The sequence below is a fragment of the Typopeltis vanoorti genome, chromosome 3 (genome assembly GCF_054136105.1).
Source record: "Typopeltis vanoorti isolate ZY-2024b chromosome 3, IOZ_Tvanoo_1.0, whole genome shotgun sequence".
Taxonomy (NCBI): Eukaryota; Metazoa; Arthropoda; class Arachnida; order Uropygi; family Thelyphonidae; genus Typopeltis; species Typopeltis vanoorti.
In genome coordinates this window covers 136,711,521-136,733,130 of record NC_143551.1, presented here as the reverse complement: position 1 = coordinate 136,733,130, position 21,610 = coordinate 136,711,521, and the positions used below count along the sequence as shown (strand labels likewise).

General features: G+C 34.0%; 1 protein-coding gene and 2 pseudogenes across 7 annotated transcripts in view; 2 read left to right on the top strand and 1 right to left on the bottom strand.

The window, feature by feature from the left end:
- dop (microtubule-associated serine/threonine (MAST) protein kinase dop) overlaps nucleotides 1–21,610 on the top strand; it is a 677,535-nt gene that overhangs the window by 618,551 nt on the left and 37,374 nt on the right. For all 7 annotated transcript variants that reach the window (XM_090390876.1, XM_090390874.1, XM_090390878.1 and 4 more), the window contains 2 exons: nucleotides 4,539–4,687; nucleotides 17,638–17,987. In XM_090390876.1, the coding sequence (XP_090247002.1) occupies nucleotides 4,539–4,687; nucleotides 17,638–17,987 (499 nt within the window). The remainder of the gene's footprint in view (nucleotides 1–4,538; nucleotides 4,688–17,637; nucleotides 17,988–21,610) is intronic.
- On the bottom strand, nucleotides 13,939–14,117 carry LOC150108592 (U2 spliceosomal RNA; annotated as a pseudogene).
- On the top strand, nucleotides 14,084–14,187 carry LOC150108591 (U2 spliceosomal RNA; annotated as a pseudogene).

Sequence of the window (21,610 nt, the reverse complement as noted above, 5' to 3'; positions counted from 1 at the left end):
GTATAGAACAAACTACAGTACTTGATAGAATGACTTGCAATTTCACATGGATGCTTATGACAGATGTACCAACTTAGAAAAAAAAAAAAATCTTGCAAATAGTGTTGCCGTCTATGGTTGAGGCCGATAACTTTTCAGACCACCCTCATATTATCCTCAGTGAAATGTTAATAAAATAATTGAGCTTCATATCTTATGTGGGACGGTGCTCTATCCAACACTGTTGCTTTCAAGCACCCTCTTTGCAGCAGTTGTGTGATGGCAAAAATTCTCAACATGTCTCAATAACATGCAACCATGACTATGCAAGTCACAACTCTGGTTTGATGGATATCTGTGAAGAAAAATGGCCTGATAATGAACTTGGCAATAAATCCTATCCATACTGTGACGTTTAGCTAATGTAAGGGAACTTGTTGAAATGCACAGGGATTCTCTGTAGCCTGAATGCAGCAGTTGGAGTGTTTACTGTTCTGCAAACATGAAAATGTGCTTCATCTCTCCATAGGATGTTCTAAGGCCATTTCTCATCCACCTCCATGCCTGTCAGAAATTTTCCAATGGAAATATTTCTTGAACACTTCATCTCCCATTTGCAACTCTACTGTGACTGAGTTGATACGGATAGCATTGCAACACTTGTGAGAGTGGCATGGCATATGGAATTTTTTGCTTCAATTCTTTTTCCTTTAACATTTTTCTTCATTAGCCTCAACAGTATTTTCATTAGAAGTTTCTTTGTTCACATTACTTATACTGGGGGGGGGCTTCATCCCAAAAGATCTACATTCTGCTCTTTTATAGGCGCATCCATTTTAAGCAACAATTTTCATTCTGAATCTCCTTGAGTTTGCTTGAACTTTATTAACATAAAGTTAACTGCAAAATTGGCTGAACAAAAAGTTGCATCTTCTCTACTAAGTGGTTTGACAATCAATTTAATCAGTTTTAGCAAATTGTTTAAATCATGAAGCAGTTGAATATTGAGGTGTTTGATTAAATTGTGCACTCCCAATATATATATATATATATATATATATATATATATTTTTTTTTTTTTTTTTTTTTTTTTTTTCTTCAGCAGACTTGCATACTGTTAAAGTCTGAAAATTTTCTCAATTAAATCATGAGACTCCTAATTCAAATTTGACAGTTTCAAATTTCTCTTCCCTATCATTATCTGAGAAATCATCTTCCTTTTGGATCAAAGTCTTCTTTTTAATTTTCATCAGAATTTGTCTTTTTCTAATAATGAACATCACAAATATGATTAAGGTATAAATTATTCAAAATTGGTGATTCACAGCCATCGTTGCCCATGATGTTAGCACTGCCACAAATTGATCTGATAATTTCTAATTATGTAATTAATAATTTCTAATTAATACCAGTTAAGATGTTGACCATGAATTATAAATTCAAACCATATTAAGATTTCACTATCATTTCCTTGAAGATCAGCAATGAAATAATATCACATCTTTGTACAAGCAATACTCTGTTAATTGAGAGTTATTCTAAATCTCTAACCTTTCAATTTTGCTTGAAATTCTTCTCATAAAAATCATGAATCAACCTCATTACCTCTCGTTCAGACTTAGAAAGAGTGGATTTGAATGGAAACTTGATTTTGTGATTGCTCTTATTGATATATTATCAACATCATCCAGTTCAGAAACAATTTGCTCCAAAGATTTTTTTTTATATAATATGAAATATAATATTATATAATAACATGAAATACCATGTTATTAAATGTTTTATTGTCATCGACGTGTTTCCATCTTTATTTTATACTTCTGTTGAACAATTTAATGAAACTATTACCTTGAAAAATCTCAAATTTGCGATTTTTTTTTTAATTGTGAACTTTATAATTTAAGAACATTTTCAAACTTAAAAATAGAAATCTTCTTCTTAATAAAATTAACATATTCGTGACCACCTGCTATACATATGTTACTATACATATGCTTACTTTCTGCAATATGCAGACTAGAAGAATAAACATTGTAGCCACGAAGTACCATCACAAAGACCTGTGCACATAACACACATGTATATAAATTAGCTTAATTTTGTTAACTTTGATTTTAAATGTCAAGAAAATTAATAATTTTTATTAACTGAATGTTAGTCCTGAGTAGTTAATTTTAAAAATCATCGATCATGAATGAGTTGAAATATGAAAAGTGAAATGAGATGAGATATCGTCTAAATCCAGATTCAGTATTATATGTAGTGTTAGAATGTGGATATGATAAGCAGAGAATGATTAATAAATGTAAACAATAATTATAAGCGGCAAAAATTGACAAAAGTCAATTTTTTGTTATGTTAACGTATACAAAATTTGGCTTCATGCTCCTCAAGTTTTAGGTTAAATATTGAGTCTGAATAAATATGAAGAAGGCTTGCCAAATCTGGCTGTTAGGACCCAAAAAACACTCTTAGTAAGCATAATCACATGTAACTAGTATTTAATGAAATCAGAAGTTCTAAGAGTTTTATAAATTTCCAACTAGCAATTATTTTTCTGAACTTTTTAGATTACTTTTCAATAAGCAATTTTACAAGTGTTCACAACCAACAGTCCATTGATTTTTTTTTTTTTTTTTTTTGATACATTTCATTTGTTAGAATAATTAGAAGATTGTGATTGTGATGCTCTGAAGGAAGGAGAAGGATGAAATTTGATGTACAGTTTAATATTTAGAAATTTGTAAAGGATGATTCTTCTTCTTTGGCACTACAGCCCCATGTAGGGCCTTGGCTTCTCATTTTTGGCTTTCATAACTCACGAGTGAGGTCATACCCCCACGCGCAACCATGTGTAATTATCTGTGACGCATCATGTTCTTAAGACTGGTTTGCAGGAGGAAAAACCCCAGATAAATTGGAGAGAAAAACCCTGCTGTCCACACCTGAGACAGGCTAACTTGGCTATGTCTGAGAACAGATCCTTAGCTCCTCACATCAGCGACGAAAATCGAACACAGGACACTCCTTTCCCAGGCATATGGTTGCGGAGCACGTAACCACTCAGCTAACCGTGCAGACTGTAAAGGATGATTAGATGACTGAAAAGACCACAAACAATGATGAGCTAATATGAAAGCCTTATTTTCTATTAATGAATCTTTCTTGTATTCAGTTTAGCATATTTATCTGAATGTTTGCACAGAATTCCACTATGACATGAATGTTTATAAAAGTCATCATTTAGTAATTGATTTTAATCACCTTCCTGATTATTACAAATCTGATGTTCTGGGAAAAGTACTATGTTTAGTCTTTAGCTTAAAGTTGCTGGATTATTCCTAAACCACACATAATGTCAAATGTAGCATAGGTTTATAACCTTTTTTGAATATCTTAAAGGAACTATTCAAGCTCTTCCAAAGCAGGCTTTTACGAATGCCTGTACTTTATTTCAGATTCAAACTCACAGCCTTTGCAGTTAACAAGCAGTGAGTTTTAGTGACTGAATCACTCAGCTAGGCACTTTGTGTGTGAGAGAGAGAGAGAGATGAGGAAGATACTCTATAACAGTGTTTCCCAAACTTATGGATGTAAAGGTGCCTTTGGAAAAATTAAAATATTTTACAGCCCCCATCGAAAAGAAAAATTGTAATACTTACATATGTTATTATAATATTTATTGTATTTATATTCAATACAAAACATACACAGTGAATATTGCAAAAATTAAATGCAAATATTACATTTTTAGCATCTTACATACATATTTGACATGATCTTGAAATATTTTAAATTTGTTTTCATTATTTCATGCCCCTCCCCCCTCAACAAAACTAATGGCCCCCAAGGGGCTGCAGCCCACAGTATGGGAAGTGCTGCTCTATAGTACAGTAACAAAAAAAAAAAAAATTCTCTTTGATTTCGTTTGTTTGCTTTAGTCAAATTATACTCTCTGTAATACTTTTTTTGCTCTTCAAGGGAAGTAGGTAGAACTCTTAAGCCCTGACTTTTGGTTATCAATAGGCAGCTAGTCTCTATCCTTAGCCATCATGTGTTGAATTAGTACTGTTGTCTGAAATAGTGTTAGCCTTGCAGTTGATTTTTCTGAGTTATGGCTTGTAACTACAATTCCAAGTTTCTTTGCTGAAAAAAGAGGCCTAAAAAAGTTCTTCTAGTCAACCAAAAATCAAACTTATAATAGTTTTTCTTCTGTTGATCATTGCAAAAGTTAACAGAAAAATAGGCACTTCTTCCAGTTATTTAGCTCTTTATTAATTCCAGTTATTTGGATTTTCTCACTTAATAAATGCACTTTTAGATGGCTGTAAGCAAATGCACCTCTTTCTGACTTATTAAATGCTAGTTCAGAAGTATTAAAGTACTTTTTAATATTTTAAATATTAATAAGTACTTTTTAATAATATTAAATTACTTTTCCAAAATTTTTTTTGGAAAAGTAATTTTTCCCAAGGCTCTCAGAGTTCAATCTTAATGTTCTTAATGAAAATATATTAAATTTCTGATAAATATTAACTCCAAAATATCTGTTTCAATAGCATCAAGGAAAAGAAGATTATTATAGAAAGCCATGTAGCAGATCAGACTCTAATCAGTCAGACCATTCTGATAGTCCATTGTCACATATGGGTAGCTTAGCAGAAACTCCTGAGGATGGAACAAAAGATATGTTCTTGCATTTAGATATGTAAGTAAATTTATTTTTATCAGATTTGAAAAAGTACAAAACCATTTATTTTTCTTTGAAAAGAAAACTCACCTCTGTAAACAAGTTGCACATCATATATTTGCACCCTTACTTGTGCATAAGTAAATTCGCATATAAAAACATTTCAAATATCAAATGTGAGTCAAATGCTTATGGTATTGCTCAAATTGAAGAAAGAATTTGCATTCTTAACATTTAAGAAGTATCCACTTTTAAACTGCACTCAGCATCTGCATTTAGCTCACTTTTATCACTTTTTTATATGTGATATGTTTTTAAGTGAAATAACACTTAGTTTCTTAGATTGATATGTAAAACAGCTTTAAAAAAATAGGAGGTTAGTGCCACAGACACTAGCTCCCTATAGCAATTGTCTGTAGCATTTTGCTTACATCTTTGCCATCTATTTCTACCAAAAATTGGGTAGAAAAAATAAAATAAAAACACGTTTTAATATTAGCGTGTATTAAATGTGGATATGCACTAACTATATTGTAATAAATACAGAAATCCCTCGATTAGTGCACCTAATGTGTTCTTTAAAACAGGCGCATTAATCGAAAATGCACTAATCGAATATAATAACCTATGGGGAAAAGTATGATTCGTTCCTCAAATTTCTTTTTTTGAACCTTAATTTTTTTATAAAAGAATTAAGGTATATCTCAGTACTTAGTTAAAGGAAAACCATGAAGCTGAAATACAATAAAACATATTCAGAATGTAAATTTTATTATTCTACTTCTTAACAAAGAATTGAGCTAACGTAGTTTGGCAGGCATTTTGTTTCTTTTTTTTTTTTTTTCATACAACTGACAATATGGCCCTATTGCCTCTTCTACTCTTCTGCAAATTTTACTGCTTCTCTCTTCATCTGGGTCAGCTTCTAAATATTGCTGCTTAAAAATTTCCATTGTACGAAAAATATTTTCAAATTGTTTTTGTGAAATCTCTTTTGGCTGACTATCAGTGGTTAAATTTTCTTCATATTCTTTGGGATCTTCCTGCTGTGCATCTAAATTTAGCAGGTTGGAATCATTCAATTCTTCAGAATGAGATTTAATTAACTCTTGGACATTATCATTGAAGGGGAGAAAGAAATGAAGGACGTGCAAATTGGTCACCAACACGCTAAATCACGTGCTTTATAGATAAAATTTCCTAACTGTTATACAAGCAAAATAGTTACCACTTTAAAAACTACAATGATCATAAAAGATAAGTTAATTTTCTGACATGTAATAATAAACAACTCATCCCAGAAGACGGATTGATTACCCTATTATCAGAATGGATTCTCCTTTTTGTGACATGCGCACAAGTGTCGAAGGGTCTCGAATCTGTGGGCGTACTATAGCAGATGACATAAAATTTGGTACATAGTGTACATGGAAGTAGTGTAGTATGCCATTAAAAATAACTTTCATTTTTAACGATATAAAACATTTTTTAAATAAATTTAAAAAATGTTTTAAATCGGTAATTAAATTATTTCATTCTGGTGAGTGATATTTTAAAATAGTTTGCCATAAAAATGTATAAATGAAAAATTTTTAAAATCTGTATAATTTATTTTTAAGATGTATATAGGCGCACTAATCGAATTTGGGTATCGAAAAAAACGACGCAGTAATCGGGGGGCGCATTAATTAAGGGATTACTGTACTGCGACTTTTAATTACATTTAGCAAAAACTGCAGGTGGTTGTTTTTCGCTGTGTCATATAGAGCTAGCAGAAGCACTAAACGAGCAGGGCTCATCCTGGACGTTCTGTGACGGGGGGGGGGGGGTGCCTTACGCTACTGACTTTCTGTTTTGCATGTAGCGCACATTCATCAGTTAGGACGTGAGGCACACATGTGTATCTAGCTTAATCTCTATTATGAAGTAACATTTTGGCATTTTTGTGAAACACACCTCTCGCGTTGTTTGTAAATAAATCATCGATCCGTTGATTGCTAAACAGACATAGTGAATGTGTAGTTAATTCACACTTAGGTAAGTAGAATCAAATTTAAAATAAGCCTTTACAAATCAGCAAACATTTTATACATTTCTATTTATTTTTTTTATTTTTTTTGTCTTACCGAATTTTTTGTTCACTAGATTTTTTACTTCAGAATAAATTTTGTCATAATGGAGACGAAATAAATTATCTGGAGCTGCAATTAAAAAAAGAAAAGCGGCAACTTGAAAAAGAGAAACAGAAAGGGCAGCTAACTAAATTTCTCAAAAAGTCTGAAGATTTGTCCATGTACCTCTTAGATAAATTAAAATATTTAAATTTAGATATTAAAAATTTGCAGAGACAAGGATACGATAATGGGGCAAATATGACAGGAAAACACAGTGGCATTCAGAGACACTTATCGAATATTAACCCTGGAGCACTCTTTGTCCTGTGCGCTTGTATACACATTAAATTTGGTGATCGCTGATGCTACTCAAGTTAATACCAAAACAATGATTTTTTTTCTTAGCATTATACTAGAAATTTATAATTTCTTTAGTGTTTTGACTAAACTATGGGAAGTGAGGATTGACACTCTTCGTTCGCTTAGATATAATATAGAAGTTTTAAATTATTTTGTGGATATTTATGATAATATTCAAATTGACGACAATAGTACAAAATATGAAGCAAAAACATTAGCTTTGAAAATTAGAATAGTATGGATTTTTGTGTTCACTTATAATCTAGTATGAGTTTTGTGCAAGATCAATTTAGAAGTAAAATGGCTTGGTTGGCCAAGTGTTTAGCGTATCTGCTGTCCAGCCAAAAAGCTGCAGGTTCAAATCCTGCCGTGGGCATTGTTTCTAACTGTCTGTGAAAATACTAGTGTTGTGGTGGTGGCAAGTAGATGGCATTGATGTAGATAATGATGGTAGTTGTGGTTCGCTGTAGTTGGTAGATTGAGTGGTGGAGACAGAGAGAGACCCTCCCTTGATGAGTCTTTGGACTCCTTGGAGGTGTCATATAATAATAATAAAAATCCAAACGCAAATTTAAGTGAATCTATAAACGTGTTAAATAATGTAATCGACTTTACTGAAGAATTTATAATAACAATAATAAGCTAATGCCTTTTATTTCCAAGTTACATTGTTTCTTCCAATTGTGGACACTATTATTAATTCACAAGTCACTTTTAACATATTTCCGTGTTTATCCAATTTCAAGGAACTTTCTAATATGAATGAGGACACTTTAAGAAAACATTGTGATAACTGACAAGTTGCACTAACTGATGGTGAAGAAAAGGATATTTGTGCCACTGAATTGTATAATTAAATACAGATTTTTAAAACGTCTAAAGGTTTATCCACATACCTCTTAGATAAATTGAAAGAGCTTAGACCCACTGAAAATATTTCAAAAAAAATATATATATATGGGTGTGTGTGTGTGTATGCAAATGATTTAAATAGCGTCTTTATTAATTTAACAATTTCACTTCAAATATTTTTGATACTTCCAGTAGCAAGTGGCGAACGATCATTTTCAAGACTGAGAGTAATTAAAACGTATCTAAGATCTAGTATTTCACTTGAAAGACCGGTTGGACTGGTTTGGATAAATTTGTTTCCATAAAATCAACAAAAGTAAACTTTTAAGTCATTTATTTTTTTCATACATTGCTTTTTCCATTGAAAACTAAATTCTTGTCATTGTGCAATTTTTCTCGTTTGTACATCTCTAGTTATAATAGCTTATAGCCAGCAATCATCAACTTATGTATCTTTAATTCTAGTCTCTCTCTCTCTGCATTTTTGTATGTTTTGCAATTTTTGCTGTTGTTAATATATGTATTTTTCAAAGTGTACAATTTTACATAAAAATGTGTGTTTTGAGTTTTTAAACTAAATTTTATCTACATTTTAAAAAAAGTAAGGGACACTCAACTTAAATTTGCATTGGGGCACTATGACCCCCAGCTCTAGGGCTAATTGTATTTTTGCAATTAGCCCTCACCCCCATGAAAAGTAAACTTACAGTATAATTAGTACCATGGGTGGACTGATGTTTTTTTAATACATAATTGGAAAGCTTTGTCAGCATACTTCAGGCTTCCAGTTTATTTATTATTTATTCTTATTGCAAAAGGAATAGAGAACAGCTACACATCAATGTCCAGTCTGGAAAGCCAATCCAAGGCCTCATCCGTCACCTTGTGGATGTCCTGTAGGCCACCACCATGAAATTGGTGCCTTGGGCAGTCGTTCACAATAAGGGTGGTCTAACAGCCTCCATTTATGCAGTAGGTAGCCACATCTGCCTTGGTTAGTTCTGATCCTGTTGATTGATGACCAAATCTTCCTAGGAAGAGCAAAACCAGGCTGCAGAGCACAGGAATCTTCTACCAGGAAGCCTTTTGTTGGGAGATTGTTGGACCAGTATTCTCTCCTCGTGTCAGGTGTTGATGGCAAGGCAGCTGAAGAGAGTTCGTCCATGGACCAGAAAGGCTTTCTAGATTTTAGACGAAGACTAGGTGGATTTATAAGAGTCTGGTGCAGGGGCAGGAGTGGGTTGCTCATTGCTTTATTAAATGCTTTAATTGAGGCTTGTCTTCTCCGTATGCTTGGTGGAGTAATGTCAGATAGGACAGGCAGCCAGGAGAGAGGGATGCTTCTCACTGTCCCACTAATTGTGTGCATGGTAGAGTTTAGCTGGGTGTCTATAATGTTAGTGTGTGTGCACTTCTTTCCCAGACAGAGGCACAATATTCTGCTGCAAAAAATGCGAGGCCTAGTGCAGATGACCTTAGGACTTCTGCACCACAACCCCGGGTTGTTCCAGCAAGCCTTGAAATTATATTGTTTCTCATTTTAATTTTGTTGGACAGGTTGGTGATGTGCCTTTTATAGGTTAGGCTTCTGTCCAGGCTCGCTCCAAGGTATTTTGGGTAAGGCTCATGTTCTACCATTTTTCCACAGAAAGAAAGGTTGAGGTGTCGATTCGCCTCTGCATTGTTCAGGTGAAATACTGTGGACACAGTTTTTGTTGGATGCTTGAAGTACTTTTCCAGGATGTTCAGGTCTGTGTTCGAGGTTGATTCCAGGTTGGCAAAGGACGTAGTTTGATGTAGGATCGCTAGGTCATCAGTGTACATATACTTGCTTGAGCTGGTATGTGATAAGTCGTACACGTAAATGTTAAAGAGTAAAGGGGATAACACAGAACCCTGTGGGAGATCATTGTGAAAGAATCTGGGCCTGCTCTTTTTTCTGCCAATATGGACCCGTATCTTTCTGTTGGAGAATGGATTCAAAAAGCTGGAAGGTTTTTTTGCACCTTATAATATTTCCTAGCTTTAAGAGGACATCCCTGATCCAAACGTGTCATAAGCTGACATAGCAGTAGTTGGATCTTCAGTCTCTTCACATTTGGCTAAAAGTTCCTCAGTTTCTCTGCTCCAGCATGTTAGGTCAATGAAAGTGGCTCTGGATTTAAGTTTCTTCTGGAAGCCTGCTTCAATCTGTGTTGTCAGGGCCAGGACCTGGTCACAGCAACTTCTTCCTGGCCTGAAACCAGCTTGTTCAATTGGGAGTGCTCTTTCAATGAGTGGTGAAATTCTTTTAAGGAGAATTCTTTCAAAGAGCTTAAAGGTGGAGCAAAGCAAGGAGATAGGGTGTAGATTTTTGACATTCTTTGGATCTTTCCCTGGTTTGGGTTTTATGAGAAAAGGGCAGCCTTGCCATTCTTGGCAAGTTTTAAGGCTGCCAGTACCTCTTCCCGAGATACTGGATGTACAAGTTCAGGAAGCTCAGGGCCCATCTTCAGGATTTGCCTGATGGAAGATTGCACAGTAATTTTCCAATAGAGCTGGGACGTATCATGGAGGTTTTCAATAAATGATTAGCCATTTGATCAAGAGTTATCTCTGTTGTTTTGTGTGTTGTTGGTTCTGCTCCACCTAATTTTCTCAGAAATGACCAGCTTTTCTGGCTAGATGTGAAATTGAGTTCATGGATGGTTGAAATCCATCTTTCCTTTCTGTTTTTATCCAGCATTGCTATGAGCTCCTTAGCAGCAGTTGGGTTTTTAGTCTCTTCATATTTGGCTAAAAGTTTCTCAGTTTCTCTACTCTAGCATGGGATGTATTGTTTTCTGTAGCCTCTAGGAATAGAGGCGTTGGCTGCAGTTTTGATTAGTTTAACAAATCTTGGATAGCAATTAGGGGTGGGTGGAATTGCTCTAATGGTGGTGCTTGATTTGTTTCTAAAATACTTTCCAGTTGGACATGCGAAGGTTCCATCTAGCGATTGGTGTTGCACTGATGACTGGGATTGATGTGTCTGTCTCTATTAGTGTAGGACAATGCTGACTATTAGGGAATCTGTTGAGGATGGTTCTAGTTGTTGGTAGAGGGTGGTCTTCAGTCTTTAGAAACTATGCACCGATCTGGGATGTAGGTTCTGTTCCATCTGGCTGAGTGGAGAGTGCCTTCCTGTTTGGAATCGTAAATTAAATACAGGTTATATGTATCCATCCAGTTAACTAGATTATTACCACCCTGGTTGTTAGAGGAATAGCCCCACACGGTGTGATGAGAGTTGAAGTCACCAACACAGATAGCAGGGTGAGGTGGTGGCCGGTCCATCTGATCAGGACAGGATTGCGATGGTGATTTGTAGACATTGTAGATGGTGGTATTTTGAACTTTAACCTATGGAGCATTCTGCATCAGGTACACATGTCCTGGACATCTGTGTAGGTTGCCAGGCCATGCTTGGGATGGCAGTTGTAAGACATGAGAATTAGGCCTGGGATCTTTAGTTTATCAAGGGCTGTGTAACATCGGTTTCCTGGAGAGCCAAGACGTCAATTGCTTTGTCTTTGTCTATTTTGCTGATGGCTTTGGATTTAAATAGTCCTTCTATGTTTATGGAGCATATCTTGAGAGAGTGTTCTTTGGGCAGCACTTCCCAAACTGTGCAATTATGCTATTTATTTTTTGGAAAAGGTCATCTCCATATTTTTAATCATAGAGTTTGACATTGTAATTAATGGTTTGAGTAGTTTGGCTACAAATTTCAATAAAGGTGGTGGTGTTTTTGTAGGAAACTATTGGCCATATCAGTTAACTGTCTTTATGGGTTTTGATTTTTCCAAACATACAAGGGGTACGTGTGGTGTGGGGTGTTGTGTTTTCATTGTGGTCATCCTATCACAATTTTTAAATGCTCACAAGTTTTCAACTAACCATAATTATCTCAACACAGAAATAAAAAAAATTAATACAGATTTTTAAAAATCACAACTATCCACACAACTAATAAATTACACAAACAGGACGCAAAAACCTATCAAAACAACCCAACAACCAAAACAAACTTCCCAGCACAAAAAGTTATCAAACTGCCATACATCCAGAACACATACAAGGCCTACAAATACATTTTCAAACATACTGACTATAAACTGGTATTCACCACAAACCAAAAATTGGCAATACTTCTAAAACTCACTAAATCTCACAAACAAAGAAATATTAGAACACCACAATGTAGTCTACAAATTTACTTGCCAAAAAAAAGACTGTGATATCACCTACACAGGTTCTACTATCAGGTCTTTATGGGCAAGAGTACAAGAACATTTCTGTGACTGTAACATGCCTATTCCAGAACATTTAAACACCCAAAAACACAACATCAAAAAGAAAAATAGAATACAAAGTATGGGGAAAACAGAAATAGCAGTTCATGCCCTTGAACAGAAACATATCCCATAAATCGACAAGGCCATAATAATAGACAGACAAGACAATGAAATAATGCTTAGAATATCGGAAACGATAGCCATAAAATGAGACAAGAACTCGATCAATGTCCACCAACCTTACATAATCTCCGAGGCTCCATGACATAAAAATTAGTTCACAACTCCGACCAATAGGCGATAACGCATGCACTTCCAAGACAGAAACATCAAGCCGACATGACATGACATAGCATCCATTTCCTCCATGAGTTCAGATGACGACACACGGTCGAAACGGCTGGCACCCCCATTAACCCTCTCCTGGCCCCCCTTTTCCTATAATCACTTCCCCTTCCCCACAAAAGCAGTTTCTATTTTCAGCCCCCTTTTTCATCTCTTTCCCACCCTGCAAAAAAAGTGCTCTTCTCACCCTTAAAAATAATATATGTATATGTTATATAAAAAAAAACTTTTTTTTTTTTTTTTTTTTTTTTTTTTTTCAAATTAATTTCTCTCACATTGCCTATTCCCCCCCCCACACCCCTGTTATCACCATAACAGCAGAAATATGTGCATCGCAGAAAGAAGACAAGCAACAACATCAAAGAAAAGGCATGTGCAAATTTTCTTCTATTATTCTACATATATTTGTCTCTAAAATACATCTGCAATGCCTTAAGAATTCTTGAGTAAAAAGCCAGTGACATTAAAAAAGGGGCACTCCTACATGAAAGCAGGCAAAACAGCTGTAAAAATAATAATGAAATTAAACAGCAAATATCAGAGTGCATCTTATAGATTTCATAGCTTTAACACATTCATGCCAGGTGGTGTCGCATCCCACATTTCCCTTCAAGAGAGAACTCGCTTCATGGTATATTATGGGCACATTTTTATAGTTCTAAATATATTCGGCATGCTAGTTTTAATGTTTTGGATTAAATTTTAATTGTAAAATTAGTTTTATCTTAATGATAATGTATACTATCTGTTGGACGGGAGTTGTTTTACGTTATGCAGAGAGTTGAGTTGTTTTCATTTCCAGATGTCTCCAATTTACACCAATTGTTGCTACGTACAGTACAGAGACTAATTATGGCCGGACGGTATTTAGTAGTATAATAAAACTACTTGTGTTTCTTACATTTGCAGTTTGATGTCTGTTGTGGAGAGGAAATTTATAACCATATAGGAACATTTTCATTAATCTTCCAAAAGAATAGGCATAGTGAGCAAAACTGTTTATTCCTGTGAATAAAAATGAATCTTTGTTTTATGGCAAGCACACCTGTTACATTCATAATTTCTGCTTTTGTTGTTTATTTTGAGTATTTTAATTTTATTTATTTTTTTTCTGTGTTGTATTTAAATGTTAATAAAATCATGTTTGACATTAACTGTGTTACATTTTTGTTTTTACTTGATTATATGTAGTAAACAAACGTACTGTCTTTATGACATATAATAAAAATTTTTTTTGAAACGTTTGTTTAAGTTTAGTGTGTGTGTGTTTCAGTTCTCCATGATGAAGAGAGCTGATCTTAGTGTTGTGCAACACAAAGCCAACTCAAAGCATAGGTGAAGTACACTTCATGCATTTTGCTTCCTTCCAAAAATCAGTTTAATATTTTGATAGGCACTGTATCAAATATTAAACTGAGAAAAAGATACTACATTTTTCAGCCTCTTGGCTGAGATAAGTGTTGTATCTGTTCTTATCAGCTTAATATCTGATATTATTATTACCCAAGACCCATGGAGTCAAAGACTCATCTAAGAGGTCCTTTTATCATATACGGCTCATCATACCGTGCTTTAAACACACTCAAATTTTCTGCAGACACCAGACTCTCAGGCAAGTCATTCCAATCATTCACAACTCTCCATGAAAAAAACCTGCTTCTCACTCCCCTACCCACACCCTCTTTATACAGTTTCTAGGGATGACCTCTGGTTCTCCCCTGATCTCCCACTATTTTCTGTAGAACTTCTCCAGCATTGATCCTATAACGACCCCTTAATAACTTGTAAGTCTCTATCATATCTCCCCTCTTCCTCCTGTCCACTTGAAGTGGATAGTGATATCTTCACTGGAAAACCAAATACTGGTATCAATATTTAGTTCAACTACACAAGTTTACTAACATTCAAAGCTAAAAATTCACTTTTTTCTGTTTAGTACTTCATGGGTCCTCCTTTTGCCCTTATTACAGCATTGATGGAGCATTGACAAAATTAATTTCCTGATGGATGCAACCATCATTTCATGGTTCCATATCCTTATAATGGCTTCTTGGAACGCCTCCTTTTCAGCTTCTTGTGTATTTCAGTATCCATTTGATAACACAAATTCTCAATGGGATTGAGATCTTCTAGGCTGTTTCCTGATTTGGATCACAAGATATTAAACTGATTTTTTTGGAAGGTGGCAAACTTGGGACTTGCTCCATCTCTGCTGTGAGTTTCCTGGTACTTGACAACCTTACAACCTTGACTTTATATATATATATATATATTGTGTGTGTTTGTGCATGCGTGCACTGGATCAACATGTAAAATGTATTTTTTATTGTGGATCACAGTCAGAAAAGTTTGAAAAAAAACTGAAATAATGCATTTTCAAATTCACAGATATTTTGTGTATCACCATTTGTTGTACAGCATTCTTCCATTCAATTTTTGCTGCTTTAAAACGTCTAGAACTAGGCCAATGCTGTGATCTACTATTTACTGGCTTAGTTTTTAATGGAATTTATCATTGAGTTTCTTATGTTATTTATTATGTTTATATATTCTTAATTTCAGCTCTTATATTACGAGCATATTTGAATACACACTCTCTCTCTCATGTTCATAGAAACCCCATCATCTGCTGTAACCATGTTTTTTTTTTGGTAATTAAATTTGAATGCCTATTTGAAAAGAGATAATAACACAATAATTGTCATAAATAATGAAAAAGGTAATATAACATTCTCATTATGGATTAATATTTGGCTCTCTTTAGTACAAGATGTGATATAATTAGAAAATGATGACAAACTTGAATAATTTGCAAATATATAAATGGAGTGGACAGTGATATTTTCACTGGAAAAACAAATACCAGTATCAAAATTTAGTTCAACTACACAGGTTTACTAACATTCAAAGCTAAAAATTCACTTTTTGCTGTTTAGTACTTCATGGTCTTCCTGTTGCCTTTATTACAGCTTGGCACCGATGGGACATTGACAAAATTAATTTCCTGATGGATGCAACTGTCATTTCATGGATCCATACCCTTATAATGGCTTCTTGGAACTCCTGAAGTGTTTTCAGCTTCTTCTTGTGTATTTCAGTATCCATTTGATACCACAAATTCTCAATGGGATTGAGATCTTCTAGGCTGTTTTCTGGCCATGGTAATCGCTGAATCAAGTGTTTATTGAGTCACTTACTAATCTGCAACAAAAGTTACAGCTTTTTTTTAAAGTACTAAACTCAATTTGTATGGTATATTTTAGGATTATAATAGCATTACTTACACTTTTTGTCCTATGACAAAGGCAGAATCATCCTGAAAGATTCAGTTCATCATTACAGTAAAGTTGTCTCTGTAGGCAGTAATTCTTCTAAAATTTTCTGGTACACTTGTGCATTCATCATGATACAACATGCAGTCTCAGATCATCTGACTGACTGAGAATTTGACTGTTGACACCAGACAATCAGAGTTGAATTTTCTTCCTGATCATCTTCGAACTGTCTCTCTTCCATTGGCATCCTGCTGGTTAAACTTTTTCGTGTCAAAAAAGATTACTCTTTTTCCACTGATCAGGGGTCCATTTGGTATGTTCTTGTACAGATTTAACCAAGCCAATCTCATTTTTTTGGTTAACATAGACTTATTTTTAGGGCACCTGACTATCAGTCCCTGTCGAACTCCCAGGAGAAGACTTACAGAGCTTCCACCATTCCAGTTCTCTGAATGATGCACAGCAATTTTTGAGGCAGAGCCCCTTTAGAACTCGATCTTGGCATGATGTAGATAGTGCTTTTCTTCCCATCTCCTTCTTCCTTTCAGCAGATCTGGTGTATTTCACTTTCAACAGCAGCCGTGCCACAGTAGATTGACTACAGGACACCCTTTTAGCTATTTCACCAGAGGAATAGCCTTCTCTATTCAAAGCTTGAATCACACTTTTTCTGTGAGGTGTTAACTGCATGTAACTAGCCATAGTGATCTTAGCACAAAAACTAACTCTTGCTGTGTATTTATAGTATAAAAAATTCTGACACAAAGCAACTACTGCATTATACAGAAACTTATAGAAATGATAGATGATGCAATACAATGAAATATCTAAATGATAAACGAATAAAAATTACCATTTAACTACTAAAAACTATATTTATGTAAGGTGATGCAGTTTCTATGAACATGAGTGTGTGTGCGTGTGTTACTTTTGTATGACATTACCCCCCCCCCCCCCCAAAAAAAAAAAAATGAAGCATTCAGTTTGTTGATGAATTATGTATTATTATCTGAAAAAAAAAGGAAAACCCATAAACTAGAAAGACCTTAGGCATCCTGGATTTTTGTTATTGTACTTGCATTAGTAAACTTGAAATGGTGAGTACCATCAAACACAAAATCTACTTTTATTTAAAATGTAAAGTGATTTTTTTGAGTCAATATATATATGCATTATTTGTTGCATTACACACATAATTAGCATTGAACATTTTCTTTTAAAAATATTGCCTTGGGCCTTGCACAGAATGGAAGAAAACTGTCATGCTTCATCACAGTAAATACAAACTTGAAAGACTTTTTTTAGAATTACTAGCAGATTTAAAAAAACAGTCTTAATAAATATAGTTGTTAAATTTTCCAAGATTTGGGAAACTTTAATTTTTAGGCCTCCTGCCCAACAACTAAGGCTTGCTAATAGCACTCATAGAGGATGCCTTCTTGTAAGACTTGAGTCTTCGTATAGTCTAATTTCATTTTCCACTTATTGTTTCTTGTGTGGTATTATAATTTTAACATTGCATTCCTAAAGATGTCTATTGAGACATCTTTAGCAATATTGAGTATATTTAATTGTCTCAATATTAAGTAGTGAGACAATTAAACTTGCTGTTTAATTATTTCTTTTTTTGCTATAGTTATTCCATTAAATTGTATCATGAATTCAAAAGAGTTGTTTTTTTTTTGTTTTTTTTTTTACCTACTCAGGACTTCAAAACCTCGATCTCATAGTACACCTGAGCCTTCGCATTCAGAGCATGAAAAATCATCATCATCTTCTTCTTCATCACCTCATATTCAAAGAAGTTCTCAGATCACACTGAAAGACACTCTCCCTCGTTTTTCTATTAGTGTCGACTATGATAAATCAGCTGAAGAATTTAAAGAATTGTCCCCTGTTGATGAAAGCGGAAGCAAGAATAGTACTAAAAGTAGGTCATCATTTCCACTTCCCACTCGCATTTCCATTCCTCCATTATCACCCGTTAATAAGCAGGGATCTCGCTCAGTTATTAAATCTGCTTCTGCATCAGGGCTCTCCTTAATTATTCCTGCAGGTAAGCTTTTATATGAATTGGTGTTCTAATAGAAATTAGTGATAATGAAGGGGGTGAGATGAGAAGCGTGATCATTCATCATATATGATTTTGATTGCATTGAGTCTTTTGTATGCTTGAAATTTTGGAAAAAGCTATTCAAGATTAGTGATATTTGTCAATTGCGAACACTTCATGTAAAACTCGTATGTAACTTTCTCTTCAACTTTACATTTACAATTCCTGTAAATGTAAAGTTGAAGAGAAATAGTTTATTAATAATTAAATTTAATAGTTTAATTAAATAAAAATAAAATTTAAAATTCATAGTACTTACATTGTACAGTACTGTGTTCATGGATCTAATTCATGTCAAAAAAGAAAAAAAAAGAAATTTATGTAGATATTATTCAGTTGATGTCATCTATTTAATATTGGTAGCTATTTAAAAAGTGGATAGGTTTTTATCCATTTCATTTTCATGTGAAAACAACTAACACTCCTGTGACCCATTGAGGTTGTAAATCTCACAGTTATGAGATGAGTAGGTAGGAAACAAATTTGTCTCCCAATTATCATGAAAGAGGGTTACTCTTCTCCAAACAAGTACTGAGATGTGACTGTAGAATTCAGGAATGACTCAGTTAAATATAACATCAACATTTTAATAATGACAAAAGCGATAATTATACATGATTAATACTTAATGGCTAGCATTCTGCCAAATTTGAATTAATCCTTAAAACAGTTCAAAATAAACTACTTAATGCACTTAAACATCATCATTTAGACACGTAGTCTGAGCACGTCTCGTTCAACAAACTTCAAATAGCTTACCTCTGTTTTCTTCATATTAAATTTTAGCATCTAAAGTTCTACTTGACAAATTAGTATAAAACAATTTATACACAAAGTTACATATACACCATGTGCATTGAACTGCTGTTTATGAGGGAATCAGTTCCCATGTGTGAGCACAATTTTATTAAATATAGAGAAAAAGTTGCTAAGTCACAGTGTAGTGTCAAACAGGTTGCTATATTCTTCATAATTTCCAGGAATTTGCTCTGGAGCATTCTTCAGAGAACAGTACTTCTGGCCTCCTATTAAAAAAATTATTCAGAATAACATACTCTACCTGGTTTGAGGATATCTACTATTCCAAGCAGTGGCATTAAAAATCTTTAAAGAATGACTCTTGGAGATTTTTGATATATCTTGAACTGATTAGCCTAGATTATTCTCTTCTGTTTATGACTTTCTTGAGCCTTCTATGGTTGATACTTACTTCCTTGTTTTCTTTCTCTATTGTGGTAAGTATCAGAGTGAAGCATTGGGGAGTACAATATTCATTTCTGATACTTGTCTCTTCTGGTCAAACTTTTCAAGCTTTTTCCAAACAAACATAAACAGAAGCAATTCATTGATGCAATCCCATTTTACAGGAACCATCCCTGTTAAGTAGTTTTCCAACAGAACTTCCTTTTAAAGAACAGCACTTCTTTACCATGTATTCAGCTGGCAGTTCTGGGTTATTTGTCATTTTTCAAAATTTGACTTTGGAATTCAGATGACATTATACCTATTCTTACTGGGTATTTGTATATCTGCTGTATAGCCTATTCACTTGTCAACATGTCAGCTTTCTTTCTCATTCCTGTTTTCATTGCTCCATATCTCTTTGATGTTGCTTCTTCCCTTTTGCCTCCCTTTTCTTCTTTGAAAATAAATTGCTCCTTTTATATTCTAAAATCCTTTGTATCATGCAGCAGATTAGAATTTTGCAGTGCACTCTTTATAATAGACGGTGCTATTTAATCATGCTACACAATATGGTTGGTTGCTCATCACATGTATGCATATTAAATATCTTATGAGAATTCAATTCCGTGGAAAAGTCTCAGCCAGGGGACTGAATTCTAACATCATCTCAATGTGAAAAACCCCTATGAAGGTTTGTCATATCTGAGACGGGATTTGAAGCTAGGTCTTTTCAAGCATTAGACATTATTACAAGCTAACTACACTACAGAAGCATTTTACAATGATTTGCTTGTTGTAGTATTCAAAACATTAAAAAAAAAAACATCTCGATAATATTAAGTTTTTTGTTAAAAGTTATAGCAATTAAAATTTCCAATTATGTAATTTGTTTTATTTGATTTCAGTTCAAGTACAAAGATATTGGATAGCTTACATTTTCAGTCAAGCAAGTGCATTGTTGTATATAAAGCTATAAGTTAGTTATTCACACTTGATTTAGAATAAGGATGTTTAAAGTTATATCATTCTTCTGAATAAGCTAAAATTTGTTTCGTGAAATATAAACAGATCTCACTGTATAAAATTCTGAAGTTCATGCTTGACTGAGATTGAAATCAGTTAAAAAACGTCAGACACATATGCAAAATCATACTTCTTTAGAAACTTTAAGTAAATAACACCCTCAAATATGATGATCAACCATTAAAATAAATTTGCTATTTTATTTATTTATTTATTTTTTTAACCGTTTTGATATCTCAGCCTCACACATGACAGGTCCCAAAACTTATGACACAAAAGTACTGTGTGGAATAGTGAATGACTGGAGAGAGAGAGTCAGTTAGAGAGAATTAAGTGAATTGCACTCTTCTGAATACAATCAAGTATTCTTGGGAGGTCCTATACTTGCACCAACTCAAATGTGGGAATAATAATCTAAGGTTGGGCAGATTTGAACTTCATAAAGTGTCAGAATAGGAGATATTTAGAATGGAAGAATCAAGCTTTTTGGAGACAGAAGAGGCTATAGACATGATATGCTTGTGGCAGTTTAACGATAGAAGGTCTAATGCATTATTGTAATATCTTCTTTATTCTTTATAGCTGTGCGCTTTTACTTTCGTACCCTTTCTTACTTATTCTGTTGCGTACTATGTTTATCCACCTTTTGTATTTACTAGTCATATGCCTATGAACACTGGAAAATTTATTTGTTAAGACTGTGCCACCAGTATTTCTATATCAGCATAAGACTTAGTAATATGTCCGGTAGATCTCTCTAGCATAAATTCCTTTAATAAAGTTTACATAAACAGTCATGGTTCTTAAGTACTTAAACTACACTTTTAATGCCTTAGTTGACAGATCAGAGTTTCTTTAGGAACAGTGCATTGTAAGATAAAGATCAGGCTGCACTCTATTGACATATAATTAAAACACATTTATTTACATTAATAAAGTACAGGTGTCCCTTGTTTAACGCGGCAAAATTAATTGTGCAATCCCTTGATATATGCGGCAGGAGTTTTGATTAATGCACCTTTAACCCTGTGGAGCTCGCAGCTGATCTGACAGATACATGCAAAATGTTTAATATAAATATTCTTGCACAGTTCAGTGTATAGCTAGGAGGTCATGAGTAGCTGTACATTCATATGTTACGAGTGATATTTCCGCACTGTTTTTTGCTGTCAGTTTGGTTTAACACATTATGTAAAGGTTTGTGATATTTGACAGTAAGTTGTATCTGAGAGATACCACGACCTCTGATGTCAGTATAGTATGGTTTATTTTTTTTTATTATTATTACTCTTTGTTCAATAATTTCTAGATTGTAACTGAAAATAAATAAACCATCATGTATTTCTGAAATAGAGAGC